This window comes from Chlamydotis macqueenii, chromosome 15 (genome assembly GCF_036417535.1).
Source record: "Chlamydotis macqueenii isolate bChlMac1 chromosome 15, bChlMac1.mat, whole genome shotgun sequence".
NCBI lineage: Eukaryota > Metazoa > Chordata > Aves > Otidiformes > Otididae > Chlamydotis > Chlamydotis macqueenii.
The window spans coordinates 13221647-13239289 of record NC_141570.1 but is presented as its reverse complement, the minus strand read 5'-3'; the positions used below and the strand labels follow the sequence as shown (position 1 = coordinate 13239289).

The window sequence follows — 17643 nt, the reverse complement described above, 5'->3', positions numbered from 1 at the left end:
TTAATTTTTTTTTCAATTGGATAGCAAGCAAGAGTCTGGTAAAGAGTGTCAATACATTACTCAAGCTTGATGGGATTGCCAAAGAACCGAGGAGCGTTAGAGAAGACTTTTGGCACCTCCAAACCCGCTCTACTTGCCACTCAGTGAATGTTCCCAAAACCGGTGGTGTTTTCTCCTAACACACAGTGCTTTCCTCTTTTAGCCCATTAAAAACGGATTCTTTCTTGCAGATCTGGTCCAGGCACTCAGGGATCTGATGCAGGAGGAGCTGGACGAGGCCGGTCTGGATTCCAGCTCCATGCTCTTCACGCAGCACGAAGTGGCCAGTTTGCTGGATACTTCAGCTTTTCACTCTCCGGTCAGTCGGTCCAATGCTCTTCTACGCTGAATCCATGGATGATCTACACAAAATCCATGAAATTATGGGATGGGGAAAGCTAAATTACCATTTTCTGGTTGTTCCAGAGTTATAAAGAGAAGGCAGAACTAATCGATTAGATTACAGGGAATTCTATAAAAGACCTCAAACCTCTCATTTTCGATAAGGAAATAACAATATCTATGGGATGGTATGAAGGAAGCAGCCCGGCAGTGATGCAGAAGGAAAATTAGCCATAATTAATCAATTCCAACTAATTTCACCTGGTTCACTGAATGAAAATTCAGTGTAGCACAGCTATTCCAGCTATGGCAGGGATCAGAGAGCGAAATCCTGGGGGGTGAAAAAACCCCTGCAGTTGAATTATTTACTATGCCTTTTGATCTGCTGCATAGAAATGCTGACTCCTTCTCAAATCGGTTTTGATTCATTGTTATTCTGGGCGTGGAAAACAATCTGCCTGCCATATAGCCCCATGCTTTCGGTAAGGCATGAGCGGTGCGTGATGCCGTCCGTCCCTCTGCCTTGCAGACCTTCGACTCTCTCAGCTGTAACGGCAACGAGGAGCTGGAGCAGCTGCAACTGGAAATGATGGATCTGCGGAAAGAAGTCCGAAGGCTAAAGGTGGAGCCTCTCCTCTGAGCAGATTTCTTGGCTGGTGCCTTCTCCATAGCTTGCTGTAGTTGTACGTGAGGATAACGGTGGAGCCCATCCCTCTATAAGAAGTCACCAGTTTGCATTCTGTGCATCCCTCATTCCAATGGAGGCTCTCACCCTCCGCTCTCCTTAATTGCGTCTTTCTCACTCTCAACCTCCACCGAAAATTTATTTGTACTGAAAGTGTGCAGTTGCTTTTTAGCAGTGAGTAAATATATTTAAAAATACAAAAACATGTCTCACAGATGAATTCAAGGCCGTGAATGACAGGAGCACCGCCTGCCCTCCCACCCCGACCTAGCTGCTGATCGCCAGCACAGCTGCTAGCACCATGGCTGTGTCCATTTCTGTAGGCACGCAGGTCGTAGCCCAAAAACCATGACTGTGGGGGAGAGCACATATGAGATGAGATAGAGGGAAGAAATTATTTACTGTGAGGGTGGTGAGGCACTGGAACAGGTTGCCCAGAGAAGCTGTGGAGGCCCCATCCTTGGAAGTGTTCAAGGCCAGGTTGGATGGGGCTTTGAGCGACCTGGTCTGGTGGAAGGTGTCCCTGCCCAGGGCAGGGGGGTTGGAACTGGATGATCTTTAAGGTCCCTTCCAACCCAAACCATACGATTATTCTATGACTGCTTCTGTAATAAATTGTTCTGGTGGGTAGGGGCTACAAGACCAGGGTATCTTCTAGAGAATATCCTATTGCTTGTCGCTGCTAACCTGGTGAAAATATTTTCCCTAGTCTCTCCTGAAAGAGATGGAGAACAGCAAGAAGTCAATGGAAGATGAGCTTCAGAGACTGAACCAGGTTAGTGAAGAGATTTCTGGGGGCCTTGGGCTGGTTTTGGTGGTTGGAGGCTGAGAGGGGGATGTGGTGCATTGACCAGAACTTCTCGCTGCCTCCAGAAAGCCCTGGGCTTCCTCTCCGAGAACCGGACGCTGCACAGCAAGCTGCAGATGGCAGAGGTCGTGCAGAGACAGGCTCACAGCGCGGAGCAGGACTACGAGGAAGTGATCCACTTGCTGGAAGCTGAAATTGCAGAACTGAAGATGCAGCTGGTGGGGAAGAAAGCAAAACACGTCGCTGAAATAGAGGTAACGCAAACCCTCAGCCGGGGACAAGCCCCACAACTCTCCTGATCCTTCTCCTGTGGGTTCCTCTCCTTCTGTTTATAAAGGAGAAAATGAACGTAGCACATACATCACTTGTTGAGTATGACCAGCATCATTTCTGGGTCCATGTATTTATCTGTTTGTAGCAAATGTCATAAATTGGTGTTTCCAAAAGCCAAGGCTGGAGCATCATCATCACCTTTCTCCTCTTCCTCTGGCCTCACCTCAGGAGGACATCCTGGAACTGAAGAGACAGTTGTCCCTGGCTGACAGCCAGTTACGAAAATCCGAAGTCTCGCGGAAGCGCCTGGAGATCTGCAACAGGAAACTGCTCCTGTTTGTGCAGGTGAAGTGCTGAACCGCCCCCGCTGCTGGTGGCATCACCATGGCCTCTTACCTTAAGGGGCATTTTGCAAGTCCAAATAACTTCCTGCTCCGAAAGCAAGAGATAGGGGTTTTTTAATGCTATCTCATCCTAAAAAGGCACTGTCTGTTGGTTAGGAGAAACTAAGGAATGAACTCATGTACACTCACACAGCTACGAGCTATGTAGACACCATGGTGCGGGGTTTGCCTGGTGGCTCTGCTGTCCCTGGCTCACCGGTTCCCCCGTGATGCTCTGGCTGAGACTGCTCCAGGAGCTCTGTTGGACACAATGGTCCAAATCGTGTGTTTCAGCCTCCCCTTCCTATAACTGATGGCTGCTTCTCTACACAACAAATGGGAACTCCAAGAGCGGTTTTGCTCTTCCAGTACTTTTTTCCCCTCAGATTTCCTGCAAAACCTCACGTATAATTGCTTTAGTCTTTTAATTGACTGTTCTTCCACTTCACTCCCGGTGTAATTACTAAACTGCCAGCACGGGAAGCACCAGTATTCCGTCTATCTGCCACAGCTACTGGTGGGCTGTCCCAAGTGAGATCAATAGGAAAGAGCAGAGCAGAAGGAAGCGTAGATGCTGTGCCCTCTGCTTCCGAGAAGGAAGAATTAAAATGCCTCCAAACCTGCAGCACTGCACGCTGGTGCCTGGGCGGATCGGGGCCGGCCTTTGGAGATGGGTTTGACTTGGCCCCAGGGTCAAACATCACAGGGCTTTGACTACTGGAGCAAAATATCTTACTTTTTTTCAGTAGTGTTTGAGAACTCGCTAACAGTCCATGGTAATGAAGAGCTTATGTGTGGAGGTGTAACCCAGAAACCAGGGATGGCCAGTAGCGATGATCAAGGCTCGCTGAGACGTAGCCTGTGAAATCGTTCTTTGGGAGAGTATTTTTATGTTGCGTTTCATATATTTCAGTATTGGTATTAAAATGCGTAATCTAGATGTGTCTGTACCTTTGCATAGGCTGTGAGTGCTGCTTGAGTTGCAAAAGGCCTTGAGATATTCGCTTCAAGGGCAATGAATAAGCAGAAGCTGATTACTGTCGTATTAAATCTGATCACCAGGAAAAACCCATGGGTCTTGTTCTCAGGAATTATTCATTCCTTCAAGTTTGAAACCCTTTTTTTTTCCCTTTTTTTTTTTTTTTTTTTTTGTTGCATGGCAGAACATCCACAAGGTCCTGAGCACACCCAGTCATTTCCCAGATGAGAAAAGGTAGGAGATGGCTTCTGGGAATCGTGAACAGCAAGATGAAATGTGCTTTTCTGACCTCTCTCAGGGGAAGGTGATTCACACATAACCTACCCAGAGTTTCTAAACATACTGTCACTTTGGAAACCATGGGGAAAGATGATCTGGAGGCTGCTGGTGGATTGGTGCTTGGCGGGGTTGGACTCCGTTCAGGCTATTTTGGGGAGTGAGTAGGTGAAACACTCCTCTAGCTGAGTTGCTCTTGTCAGCTGAGACCCTAAGCCGGTTGTTTCAAAGCAGCAGAGTTTTGACCCACCTGCTTTTCCCAACAGATGCCAGGTTTTGGCTTTAGGACCGTGTCCTTTTTTTTACTGGCAGCTATTAGAGCATAAACAAAGAGCTAGTATGACTCAACTGCATGAAATAGAGTCCAGGCTTCTGGACTCCCCTTCAACCTGAACTTATCTCCTATCACTTGGAAAAAAATGTATCACAACTTTATGTGTGTTTTTAATCGGTTAAATCATTGAAAGGCCACTGTCTCATTGATAATGACCAGCCCCTTTAGAAAAGACCATTGTCAAGAACGATTGAAAACAATTTTTAAGTTTCCAGGATGATTACTTCTAACACAATGAAGGAAAAATGTGTTTGAGAAATTCTAAAGAAAAATCATTGATATCTGTCTGTGAGAAAATGATGCAAGTACATCTAAAAGAGTCTCCTGTGCTGCTGAGCCATGGAGATGCAATCCCCCTCTTGAATACACAGAATTTACATAGAATATCCCTCACGAGAGGCTGGCCGGGATTTTCAATGACCATTCTGTGATAGAAGTATTGATGGCACTTTCCATATTTATAAGAGTCAACAGTGAAACAGAAGAGGATAAAACAGCCGCAGTCTCAGACACATCTCTTCCATCTTCAGATCTTGTTGACCTTTTGCTATCAGAAGCTAAAGAACTGCTAGCGCCAATCCTCTCCAGCAAGGACGGTAAGCACTAAATTAACTGGAGAAACCTGAATCTAACCAAGTCTCAAGATGTCTGTTAGTGTTCTTTAAAGTTTCCGCCACCGTATGTCTTTTTTGCCATACTAGTTAAGCCTCCCATACATGTATCTGATTCTCTCATGCTAACTGAGATGTAATTGCCCTCCGTGTATCCATTTGATTCATCTTTGAACCTGAAATGCAGACCCACGGTGTAAGGAGTCACAGGGTGTGTGACTTGCACCCAGGGCCAGAGGAAAGGCATTTATCCATGAGGAAAAAAAAAAAAAAAGCCTAACAGGCAGGAGGTTGATTTCACAGAATCGTAGAAATGCTGGTTGAAAGGGACGGCTGGAGATCAGGAGTCAAATCTCCTGCTCCAGGTAGGACCACCACACCAGGTGTGATCTGCCGTGGGTTTAGTCGGCTGTGCTTTCAGCCTCCGAGGACGGAGATCCGCAGCCTCTCTGGATGACGCGTTCCCGAGCTGCGGAAAAGATTTTTCCTAGCACCTAGTCTGAGCTCCCCCAGGTGCACCCTGTGGCCATGGCTCCCAGTTATATTGTCTGCCACTGCCACGAAGAGTTTGGCTTCCGCATCTTTGCAAGTGCCCTTGAAGTAGGAGCGGGCGCTGCGAGGTTGCCTCTCGGCCTCCTCTTTGCCAGGCTAAACAAGTCCGGCTCCCCCAGCCCGCCCCAGCCTCCCCCCCTTCCAGGTTGCAAGCCCTAGGGCTGCCTTTGCTGGACCCTGACCAACTTCTCAACAGCTTTGAACTAGGGATCCAAACCTTTGTTCCACCATCCAGGTATGACTGCAGCGATGCTGAGCAGCAGGGAACAGTCATCTCCTCGTTTCCTTGGTGTGCAAATCTGCCTAGACTTCCTTCAACTCATGCATCAGTGGATGGGAGAAAATCAGAAGAAAGGCAATCAGCTCCATGGGAGGCTGAATTTTAACTTTGCCAGTCTGGGACTCAGAGCTCAGTCCATGAGCCATAAATGTTTCTTGCCAGCAGTCATTTGACCCCGCTTGTCTCTTTCCGTGCAAAAGGAGAGTTTCTGTTCTCCTCCATGTGAGCGTACAGCCCCACGTAGGAGCTCAGACTTTCCTCTTTGATGCTCTTCACCAGCTAAACGTGGCCTTGGCCCAGCACTGCCTTTGTCTCAAAGTACAGGACACCAGGAAAATCATAAGAAGGACAACATAAGAAGGACATGGACCAGTTGGATAAGGTCCAGAGGAGGCCACGCAGATGATGGGAGGGCTGGAGCAGCTCTGCTGTGAGGCCAGGCTGAGAGAGCTGGGGCTGTTCAGCCTGGAGAAGAGGAGGCTCCGGGGAGACCTGAGAGCGGCTCCCAGTGCCTAAAGGGGGCTGGTGGGAAAGATGGGGAGAGGCTGTTCAGTAGGGCCTGTTGTGACAGGACAAGGAGTAATGGTTTTAAAATAGAGGGAGGTAGATTTAGATTGGATATTAGGAAAAAATTTTTTACAATGAGGGTTGTAGAACACTGTCCCAGGTTGCCCAGAGAGGCGGTGGATGCCCCATCCCTGGAAACATTCCGGGCCAGGTTGGCCGGGGCTCTGAGCAACCTGATCTGGTTGGAGATGTCCCTGCTCCTTGCAGGGGGGTTGGACTAGATGACCTTTGAAGGTCCCTTCCAACTCTAACCATTCTATGATTCAATGATTGTAGTCTTGTAGGAGCACCTCTGATGTATGAGCGTGTCAGCATTTTCAGAGTTCTCGCATCACTTAAACGTGCATTATCACAGCGGAGCAGTGCTACTTGCGTTGAGCATGATCTCTAACCCTTCGCTTACACTTGGCTGTGTGCTTACATTTGCAGCTCCGCCATGTGACAGGGACCAGTGCCTGCCTGCTGAAGGAAACCCAAATTACAAGGAGTAGGTGTCAAAACTGCTGTGGTCTGTAATTTTGACAATACCAAAAATTCCCGTTTGCTTTGCTGGGGTTTTTTTAAGCAAAGTTTTTGCTTGATGACTTCTAACACGTAGAGGTCTCCAGATGGCCATGTCAGAAATACATCCCCTTCCTAGACAGCGAGAGACTCCCCGCCCCGCACAGGGAAGCACGGTGTGAATTTCCAGCTCTCTCTTTTGTTTTCCAAAATGTTCTTTTTCCTTCAGGCCAGACGGGAATTCATGGTTCTATGGCCTGTCTAGCTGGCACTTCTACAGGCCACTGTGAGTTCTGAGCAAGGGAAAAATCCTCACTGAATGTGTTAATCTTTTATGTTGGGGTATCAAGATGCTTCCCAGTGCCAGCCAAGGAGAACAGGACACCATGGCTTTGTTTGGACCTTCAGTATCTTAAGAACTTCCCTGAAACCTCTTAAATGGCTTATGTTTAATAGAGATACGCCCTAAAGATATCTGCTGAAAGGCCACTTTGAGACCTAAACGTCTATGACCCCCGTCTCAGTGGATCACCTGAACTCAGCCTGAGTATCTGCCAGCACAGATCTGCCCAAATCACCAGTGTTGTCTTCGTATTATCCTCTCTGCCCTTCTCCCAAACTACGTAAAATTTATTTCTCATTTTCAGCCATCTCCACCAGAACACCACGTGGCCCCCTCCTCCAAGCCAGAGCAAGAGCGATCAGCTGCAGCCACCAAGCCCGACCCACGAGCTGCCTCAGAAGCCCACATAAATCTCCCACGGCTGCTCATGCTCCGGGCTGTGACCATCCGTGACGCGGCTGCTGCCATGCTGGGAGATGGGAAGGACACACCACAGGTGCTTCATCTTCCCGGCAAACCAGACTGAGAAAAAAGCTTTCTAACAAGAGACTGGTTCTTCCTAACCACCCAAGACTTATTTTCAGCAACTTCCCCGGCGCGTCTACCTCTGAGTTATCATACGAGGCTATTTGCTCACGGTTTTGCAGCTTTATAGGAAAAAAATATCCTCAAGAGGCTACAAGGGCCTGGATTTCACTGGCAGCCTTTTAGAGCTTGTGTCCTGGGTAGTAAGAGGAGCGTGTACCTACCCAAGGGACTCGGGGGTCTCCAACAGATTCCTTTCGGTATTTCATACAAAAAAACCAAAGTATATTTAGTGACTGTAATCAAAGCAGCTTAATCTGTAGCATCCTAGCTGTCTTGGGATAGGTGCTTCTCTTTTTATTCTTTTTGTATAGCTTATCCCAGCCGCAACGCTTGAGACGGAAAGCACGGTCTCGGCAGAGCCCGCCAGCCACACGCTACCGGTGACGACGCATCGCTGACCACCAAGCCCTCCCTGGAAAGCAGAGAGGACTTAGTGAAGATATTGCGATAAAGGCCCGCAGCGCCACTGGGAAATCAGCTACGCGCGATGCAGGATTGTCTGTGGATAGCAATGGATGGGCTAGAGACCCAAGATGAACACAAGGTCTGGAAAATAAAATGGAAAATGCTCACAAGGCGTTTGCTTGCTGGGTTGTGATTGCAGTTGCAGTGTCTAGCATCCCTGAGACAAATACCCTGCCTGGGTCCCTTTTTTCCTCCCTCTTATTTTGGCAGCTGGTAGGAAGATGCGTTGAGAAGTCTCAGGAAAACGGGGTGCATTCTGGCTTTTAGACAGAATTGTTACTATTACTTCAGCTCTCCTTTGGGGGGGTTTCAAAGCATGTGGCTCCTTTATAGCCTAAAATCAAGGCTTAGGAAAAATCATGACCCTCACCAGTACCTACTGTACTCGAAGGTACCGCTGCACTGCTGGAACAGTAACTGTGTGGTGGAGCTTCACAGAAAGAACCAGCCTGAAATTCTGGTTAAACTTAATTTCATAGCTCAGGGTAAATCAGATCTTTTGAGTGCATGCCTCAGAATATAAAATAAAGGACTTCTTTTAAACGGAAATATAATTATTTGGACCACTCACAAGGAATATTCCCAGGAACGAGATACTCTCAAAAAATATTAACCCTGTGGTTAACCCTGGCTTGTTCCCCAGTGCTCTCTGTTGCAATGAAATGATAGCAAACACTGGTGTTACTATAGCTTCGTTCTCATCTCATGCCTTACAGAGACAGGGCAAAGCCACAAAAAGACAGGTAAGAGGTGCACGGAGAACAATCCTGTCTCACCAGTTTCCTCTACCTAGTCTCTAGAAAAACATCTCTGGTTCCCCTGGGGTTCCCTGGGGCACGGCAGATACCAACCTGCTCCTAGCACTGCGTCTTCAAAAGCTTTTGGCTGGAGGTTGCATCCCAGGGAGACGTCTCCAGCTACCGCTCGGCACACTTGCTGGAGAACAGCACAAACGAGATTTTGAGAAGGAGCAGGTGCTCAGCTGTACCGTGTCATCACATACACCCAACAGCACTTGAGAAACATGGTAGAAAAGGGACGAGTTACGGGGAAACCAGAGCTATTTAGGTCAAACTTTAATCTCATGGAAGTCAAAGTTCAGTCTCACGAATCATGCAATCTCATTTGCAATCTCATACCAGCTCCGAGAGTTGTGGAATTTTCTCAAAATATGAGTATTGAACTCCACCTCCATGAGTGCTAGAAGGGCACAGCCCAGTCCTGTCCCAGCAGGAATGGAGTATTTTCTCCTTCAGATCTAACTCTTCCAAGTGATTTGTATTTTAATGTCCCAAGAAAGAAGATTTTGTATAAAAGTACCACAGTGGCTGAGGGCTTGGATGAGAGGAGCCTGACAAAGCACAAACGTTGTGCAGTTGATGCTCACACACGGCAAATGGAGGAAACAGCGAGATGCTGACCCAGGGCCGCTGTGTCTTGCGTTTCCTGAGCTGCCTGCTAGCAAAAGAGCTGTGAAGCCGTCAACCTTTTTAAAAGCCCAGACAGTCCTGTGCTGTCAGCTTACTGGTCACCTCTTCGCAAAGGAAATCCTCCAGGTTGCTATCAGCCGCTGGAGATCCGTGCATCGAGCACGGACCAAGCCTTGTGTGCTTTCCAAAGCACTCACACTTCTTAGCTGGTCTCCGTTATTTTCTCTGAATTTATCACGTTCCTTTTGCCTTTCCTTTAAGCACTGAAAACTTCCCCCTCTCTATAAATAGCGTTGTTACTAACTGCTACCGTCTCAGAGCCGTGCTGAAAGCTGCGAGATGCCGAGAGCCGTGCTCCTGGAGGTGATGCTGATTTCGGCGACCCGGAATAACAAACCTGTGTCATGCTTTACTCCCGGGCAAGTGGAACCAGGCAGAACTCAGCAAGTCGCGGGGTGACGTCTCCTCACGGAGCTACAACAAGCAAAAAAGGAAATGTGTACGGGAACAAACAGCACAGAAAGAAGTGTCACAGAATATCTAATTGAAATAGGATGCATTTTATTTGCGCAGGGCCTGTCTAGCACTCTTGCAAAAAGCTGAATTCTATCTTCATTTGCAATATTACAGTTTGCTTGTAGGGTTGTGGAGATGTGCTGCTGTCGCAACGTTCCGTATCTGAGAGGGTCCCAGTACCACCAAACAGAAAGGAGGGGGCAGAGGAGGAGTCTTTCTGGTGAAAATTAGCCCTGCCTGCTATCAGCTCTTCCCGAGTGGGTAAGGTGGAAAACGGCAAGTGTTTCACGAGCCACTGGGGGAAATGCAAACAGGCCCCCTAAACGGACTTAACAGACCACGTTCAACACATGGCATGTAAATAAACCCATAACGGTGCATTTAAAGAGCATCAGCGTGGTCAGCTGTTGACCTGGAAGCTTGGGGGGTTAAATATCACCGATGTGCTGGGTTTATTTTGTATTTTTTTCTTACGCAAAGCAGAAATTCAGTTCTTACCTGTGGGTGGGTCAGAGGTTGGGAGACCTCTTTCTGTAGCGAAATAAAACAAGATATGACTACCTAACTATGTTAACAGCTGCAGGAAAAGGGACAGTTGGGCAGGTAGCCACCCGGGCATTATCTTGAAAGGTGAATGTAGCAGAGAGCCATTAGCAGGCTGTTTATCTGCAGCCTGATGGGCAGGGTAACCGAATCCGCTGTAAATGTGCTGGACTAGGGCTCATTAGATCTCCAGTTTCTTCTCTGCCAGTGATCTCTGCCATCTCACTGTGTGACCTTGGGCAGCACATTTCATCTCAGTTTTGCACCAGAAAAAAAAAAAAAAATGGGGCTGACAGCATCAGCTTACCTGGGCAGCCTGGGGAAGGCAGAGCCCTAGGGACCCATAGGATACGGGGCGCAACCTTCCGGCACGAAAGGACCTGGCACGTGCTGCGGTACGACGTACTGCTGATCTGCGTTTTCTGTGGAAAAAAAAAGCCTTGATATTTTAACTTTTGCTGGCTCTCATAACAACAGACCCAAGTTTTGCTCAGCTTTCGTGAAACAGAGCTAGGTTAAGCAGTGAAAGGTTTCTCTCCAGAGATGCAGAGGCAGCAGAGGTGAAAGCTTGCCCTGAACTCTGCTGTGGAGCAGAGCGGCCGGTCTGCGCCCGGCGCTGGAGGCTGCAGCCTCCTCTTCCTCCCAGCTCCACTCAGTGACACGGGCTGGACTGAAGCCCAGCTCTAGAGAGTGGAAATACACTGCCACGAGGCTTTAAATATGGCTCTAAAAAGCAGGTGAGCATCGCTGCTGAATTTTTAAAGGCACTCTTTAATGTTTAAACGAGGCTGATTTTCTGAGGATTGTTGAACGCATGTGGAAGAGGGCTGGAAAGCGCCTTAGGGAGACGACGCAGAAAGGGCTCGGCCGGCTGTGTGATGGTACCTCTCTGCTACGCTGGGATCTTTCACCTGCACAGGGCAGATCGCAGAATTTTCTGGCCCTGGTGACTACAGTGTTGTCACAAACCTCCTTTGCAGCTTCTTCAGAGGTCAGCTGCTTTCATAACAAGATAAATAGCAATAGCAATACCATGAGGAATCCATACAAGTTTTTTTCTGCACGTGGTGCACCAGCTCACTTGCATTTCTGTTGAGTTTTCCAAATTTACGCCCACAGACGAGGCATGAAAGTCGAGAGGAAGAGAGAGCTTGCAGCAAAAACCCCTCGGTAATGGGGAAGCGGAGGCTGAGCGGCACCTCCAGACCAGACATCCTTCCTGGCAGACGTTCTGCTTTCTAACTGCAGAGACTGGCAGGAGTTCTGGGCCTGGGCTGCTACAAGGTGAGAATTTCTTCCTGAGCAGCTCCCGCGAGAAATACCCGGGGCCGAATGCCAGCCTTGAGGCAAGCACCCAGTCACGGCAGGCGGAAGGACAGCAAGAGACTTCGTAGCCCTTGGGAACGCCAGGGGAGGGCTGCCTCTGCGCCAGGGGAAACCGCAGCCTGCCGACGCTAGAAAACGCCAAGGTGATACTTCAGGCGGCAGGAAAAAATACGTGTTGGAAAACAGGAATTTTAGTCAGGGCTGGCCAGCAGAGGAAAGGATGGGATGTCACTCACGAACATCTTGACGAGCTTTTATGACTAGAGCAAAAGGAAAACTGCCGCTGTTAGGTCACGAAGTAGTAACGGGCTGCTTAAGTTTTCTATCAAGAGTGTGGAAACAGTATTTTATTTTTTTCTTCTGTTTTCCCTAAGGAAATTTAACAGTGATCAAGGAACGGGAGAGAAATACCATTTCTCTGAAAAAAAAAACCCAGTTGCATTCTGTATGGGAAAAGACAGCATTTATTTATAAAGTGAACGCAGATGTCGCAGGCCTTGGATAACTTTGTGGCTTTCAATGCCCGGCTCTTCTGCGAAGACCTCTAGGAAAAGCCGCCTGCTCTGACTCCGCAGGCCGCAGCCTTGAGTGCTTTGACGTTTGACGGCTCTGCGGGCTTATTGTTTACGGAGCAGTGTCAGGCCGGTCTCCTTGGTTGGAGATAGCAGAACATTTCAGGAAATATTGCTGATCAGAAATAGGATGGCAGCTTCCTCAAATGCCTGCCCAGACAAGGGGAGGCTCTACAGCCAGAAGCGATAAGGACACAGGAAAGGAAAAAGCAGCAGTAAATGTGAGCGCAATGTTTTTCAATAACACCATGCAAAGCAGCAGCTGCTCCCTAGGGAGATCTCGAGGCTTTGTAGGTGCAGAACATTCCCGGGCCGCTCTCCCACATCCCTCTCCCCCGCCACTTCTCGGCGCCACGTGCTCCTCGCGCCGCAGGACCAGCTCGGCAGCTGTCTCCCCAACCCCGCAGCGGCTGCAGCGTGGGCGTCTCTTCCTCCATCCAGCAGAGCCAGGTCCTCAAGGACCCTCACCTGGCAGTGACAACGACCTGCTGCAGCCTCGCCGTTTGACGAACGGGGTCCGCTCGCACCGCACCTGCCGAAGCGCAGGGCAAGCGCCAGCTCCGCCAGGTTCTTCATGTAACGTGATTTTAAAAGATGGTAGCAGAAAAAAAAAAAAAAAAAGGCTGGGAGGTGAGAATGAAGCCCAGCGTCCTCCTCACCGCCGCTCAGCCGAGTGATCCCCTTTTACGTGGCCAGGAGAATCCGGTTATGGGAGCGTTTGCTCAGGTTTGAGGCTGTGTAACAAATCGCGGGATACATCAGACGTCCGTACAACGCAATGACAGAGGTTAAGGACTGGGGTGAGCGGCACCTTGGCTCGTGAAGAGGGCATTTTTGGGAGCTGCGGCTCTGCCCCCTCCTGCCCGGACCCGAGTGGGCTACCCCTCCTCGAGGGCGGGCGCCGGTGCGGGAAGCGGGTCCTGCGGGCCGGGCGGGGCTCACCCCCACGCACACCCGCTCCTTTCCCGCAGGTCACGAGTTCAACTCCCCCCCCCCCCCCCCCGCCACGGCCCGTAAGTCACCCCGGTGCGGCCCGCAGCGAACCGGGAGGGCGAAACCCTGCGGGGCAACCAACCCCCGCGCTGGGCCAGGCCGCGCCCCGGCGGGAACCTTCCCGCGCCTCAGCCCCCGCGCGCCGCCATGGCGGGGCGGCGCGCACGTGCGCGGGGGCGGGGCCATCCGCCCCCCCCCCTCCCCCCCCCAAATCCACGGCACAATGGACAGCGGCTCGGCGGGGCGGGGCCGGGGCGCGCGGCGGTTGAAGCGGCGCGTGCAGCCGGCGGCGGCTCAGCGTTCAGCCGGGGCGCGGGGACGGGGTCACCGCCCCCCACCCCGGAATGGGCCCGGCCGGGCTCTGCGGTGAGGAGGCGCGGGGGGCGGGCGTACCCACTTTTTTTCGGGGGGGGGGGGTCCTTGAGGGGCGGCCGAGACGTTTGCCGGCGCGGGGGGCTGTGGGGCCGGGCCTGGGCTTCGTGCGGTGAGGGGTGGGTGGGGGGCGGCGGGAGCCGTTATCCGCGCAGCTAAAGGGGGAGCGGAGAGGGGGAATTTTCGTCACAATCCTGCGGGGGTTAAGGCGGGAGCGGGGCGGCGAGCGGCAGGTGCGGGCTGGCTGAGGATCGCTTCGGGCTCACCTAAATAAAAAACCCCAAAACACCGGGTTTGAAGCGCGCTGGTTTCTGCCCTGCCTGGGGGAAGCTGGGTGGGCGCGGGGTCCCCTCTCGCTGGAGGCCGGCGCTGGTTCGCTTCGCGTTCAGCGGGACCCCGGCGCTTTCTGCGTGCGGGCATCGGCCTCGCTGCCTGCTGAGCTCTCAAAGTTGGAAAAAACCCAACAAAAAAAACCACCCCAAACCCAAACAACTATCCCTGAAGTGTTTGCAGGCTCGAAAGCTTGATAAGTGGCTCCGAAATGTATCGATGTATTTGGGTCAGCTTCTATATAAAACCCCACTGGCTTTAGGGCAGGGTTAACCTGGGCGTGCGGCGTTCTCTGCGCCGCGGGGTTTCGCTCCTCCGAGCGGCGAAATCAGCTTGCGGGCCATGAGAAGGGGGCTGTGCCCGTGGCACCGCTCGTCTGACCGGGCTGGCGAGCGTGCCTGTGTCCAGCGCGTCTGTGTCCAGAGGAAATGCGACGGCAAACTTCACTCGGGGCAGGCTGGATCAGTTTTGTGCTGGCGCTGTGTCGCGCTGTCAAGGGAGCTGCCGGCCGGACCCGCTCTTGTTCTACACGTTAAGCTGAAACATGTCCACTTTCTTAAATTGAACTTGAGCGTGGAACTATCGACTGTAGCGTTGATGGATAAAACGGCGTGGTATGACTTCCTCCGGAGTACTGAGGCGAGGAACGAGGAGCTTTCCTTCAAGAAAGCTCATCTACTGCTGCAGGGTGCTGGATACCACGGATTTAGTATGTGGCTGCGTTAAAAGGTCAGTGGTGCCTCTTTGGTGAGAAATTTAACTTCTGAGATGAAGGTGTGGAAGTATAAGGCACGAAGCTTATTTTGATGTGTACGTGGAATAAACTGCTAGCTTTACGAGGCTTTGAGAGCAGAATGCTGTACGCTATTCCTTTTTTCTTCTTCCCCTCTCAGCCAAAGAGGCCGTTCCTTATTGTGTTGTAAAGAAAATGCGAATGTTGTTGTTTGAATGTTTGTGGGTTCTAAAGCTGAGCAACACAACAGGGCTCCAGGCACCTCTGCGAGGCGTACAGCGGCGGGCAGCTCCACAGCGGCGTGCTGGCTTGCGGCCCTCCGTGCTGCTTCCTAGGTATTTCTCAGGGGGTAAGATGAAGTCCTGCTTGAGATGTCTGCTTCGAAAAGACAGTAAAAGCTTCTGCTGGCACCACTCCGCTTTGAGGCTTCCTTATATCAAGTCAGGAAACACTTGTTCTCGAGTCCTCCTGTGAAAGAGCTCTAATAAATATCGTACAGCTTGGTACCATCTTACTATGTGTGTAAAGCATCAGCTACTGTGTCAACATCTACCTGAGTGCCAGAGGAAATGTTACACACCTTTCTCTGCGCCTTGCTCTAGAAGGCAGGAGGAAAGACTACAGCCCCACAGAGTCCTCCTCTTTCTAACTGGAAATACCAACTGAGCTGGGTGCCGCAGCTGGCTTTCGCATGCTGTAACAGTATTTGAGGAAGCCTAGAATTCTGCTGTTTTCAGTAGTTCTTTGTCAAAAACAAAACAAACAACAAAAAAAAATTGCTCAGTTGTTCTCTGCCAGCTGAAAAGAAGCCACCACAGGTGGGAGAAGTTAATAAAGCCACTGGCTGCTGAGCTTCACCATCCCACAGGCAGCTCTGATGTGGAAACAGCTGAGTGAGTTCAGACTAGCCTGGATGTTGGGGTTGGGGGCTTTGATTCAGGTCTTTATGTATATTTAATATATAAACGCAGTTTCTGCTTTCCAGCCATCTGTATGTATTCTGTCAGTTAAGCCTTTCCTACAAATAGAATAAAAGTTAAGCCTATAGAGGATGCTTCAGGTGCATAGTGGGTGATCCTAAATAAAAGGGAAACACGTAGTTAATGTCGCTGCCGCTTTTCCCTTGGCTGTGTGCGTAGTGATGTGTGTTCCTCACGGGAGCCCTCACAGTCTTCAGGCTGGGCTGATATGTCGTGGTAGCTTCATGCGCTGCGCGTACGCTGCTTCTTGGTAAGGATTCGCCGTTTCTCTGAAACGCTACCAGAGTTACAGCAGGGAAGTGCGTGTGCCATCAGGGGTTCCCATCCTTCCCTTTCGTGCCCCGCTTCCATGCCCTCCTTCCCCTGGTACAGTGCCAGCTGGTGTATCTCAAGCTTATAATTAAGTCTCTGCCTTCGAGGGCTTGGTTCGTCGGCGAGTTGCGGTATGGGTTGTGGCGAAAGGGGGTACGCAGGCCAGCTGGACTCTGCAGGGAGCCACAGGCTGCCGAGTCTCCGTGCTGCTGGCACCGCTGTCAGCGTGTCACGGGATGCTTTGTGAAACGCGGTGGCTGCTGCTGTTCTCTGTGTTCAGGTGTCCAGTAATTGCACCACTCTACATATCTAACTGGGATGGTTAAAGTGATTATTAGCTAGATACGTTGCTTCAACGCATTGACAGCCCCAGCCTCTGAATTTTTTACAAACCGTGCTGGGCTTGGCCAGCTGAAATCGTGCTCTTCCCTGGTGTGACCCAGCGAAAGGCTACGGGTCTGCCTCTAGCTGCGGACTGGGGTTTCCATCTGCAGTTCAGTGAGCCCCTGCTCTTCAGCTGAGCTGTTTCCTAGCACGTGCTGTTAGCCAAATGCGAAGCAGAGCCTGGGCCGCTGTAGAGGCTGGAGTGGTGCAATGGGTGTTCAAGGGGCAGGCGCATGCTGTAGTGGTGTAGCTTCTGTCTGGTTTTCTCTACAAGGTGGTTGAACATATCTGTTTATAATTTGAGTGGAATACAGGAGATGACTTCAGGAACATGTCTGTCTGTTTGGCTCTAAAGCCGTACGAGGATGCATGTTGTACGGCTAACGCTAACACCTATCACCTGTCTGTACCTGTGTGCACTGAGTAGCTACCTTTCACTGCCTCTTCTGATTTTTTTTTTTCTTTTTTTTCAGGAGTTATAGCTGGAGTCCCTCTTGCTTTGAGAAGCAGAATGACTGCCTCACAGCTCTGTTTTGAGGAGAGGGCGTAGAAGGTCTGCCACAGCACGTTCCCCACGGTATGAAAGGTTTCTAGGGCAGGTGTGAGTTACCAGCTGCCTTTCTTCCACAGCTTCCCCTGGGTATAAGTCACAGGCTCTTTTTCTCAAACTCCCCTCAACTAGACAAGTGCAGGGCAGTAAACCTGTGGCGGTCGGGTATTGTAGCTGCTGGGGAGCACCAGAGCTGTTCGAGCAGCATGGTTAAAGCTGTTGAACTACAGCTTGTGCCACCCCCTGGTGCTGTGCTGGTGACGTAGTTTCTGGGCTGTGGGTGATCCTGGCCTGACTGGTCTGTCCCTGACCCCCTCCCACAGAGGTGCAGGAATTCCTGGTTTAGCAGGCGAGGTCAGAACTGGGAGCAAGATCTCAGCTAAATGCGTTTGATGAGGCTTCTCTTGCTATATTTGCGCTTCCTGGGAAGGTTCCTGCACAGCCTAGGTATCGTGCTTGCGTAATCATGTTACAGCGTTGCATTACAAGATGCCCCGTGCCTCTTGGCTCGAGTATCTGATATGTGATAGCAGCCCCGGCTTCCTGGGTGTTTGCTTGCCCCTGCTCCGCTCGCTT

General features: G+C 50.6%; 2 protein-coding genes across 2 annotated transcripts in view; both read left to right on the top strand.

The window, feature by feature from the left end:
* The window catches only part of LOC104485089 (syntaxin-binding protein 4), a 44168-nt gene extending 36093 nt beyond the window's left edge, over window positions 1–8075 (top strand). Inside the window, exons 14-22 of the mRNA XM_086759472.1 lie at window positions 231–358; window positions 911–1003; window positions 1776–1841; window positions 1940–2128; window positions 2376–2492; window positions 3694–3743; window positions 4585–4715; window positions 6559–6616; window positions 7278–8075. Of these exons, the coding sequence (XP_086615598.1) occupies window positions 231–358; window positions 911–1003; window positions 1776–1841; window positions 1940–2128; window positions 2376–2492; window positions 3694–3743; window positions 4585–4715; window positions 6559–6616; window positions 7278–7383 (938 nt within the window). The 3' untranslated portion in view covers window positions 7384–8075. The remainder of the gene's footprint in view (window positions 1–230; window positions 359–910; window positions 1004–1775; window positions 1842–1939; window positions 2129–2375; window positions 2493–3693; window positions 3744–4584; window positions 4716–6558; window positions 6617–7277) is intronic.
* Window positions 8076–17026: 8951 nt separating this feature from the next.
* The window catches only part of SEC14L5 (SEC14 like lipid binding 5), a 38658-nt gene continuing 38041 nt past the window's right edge, over window positions 17027–17643 (top strand). The window contains exon 1 of the mRNA XM_086759471.1: window positions 17027–17094. The gene's annotated coding sequence lies outside the window, so the exon portion shown is untranslated. The remainder of the gene's footprint in view (window positions 17095–17643) is intronic.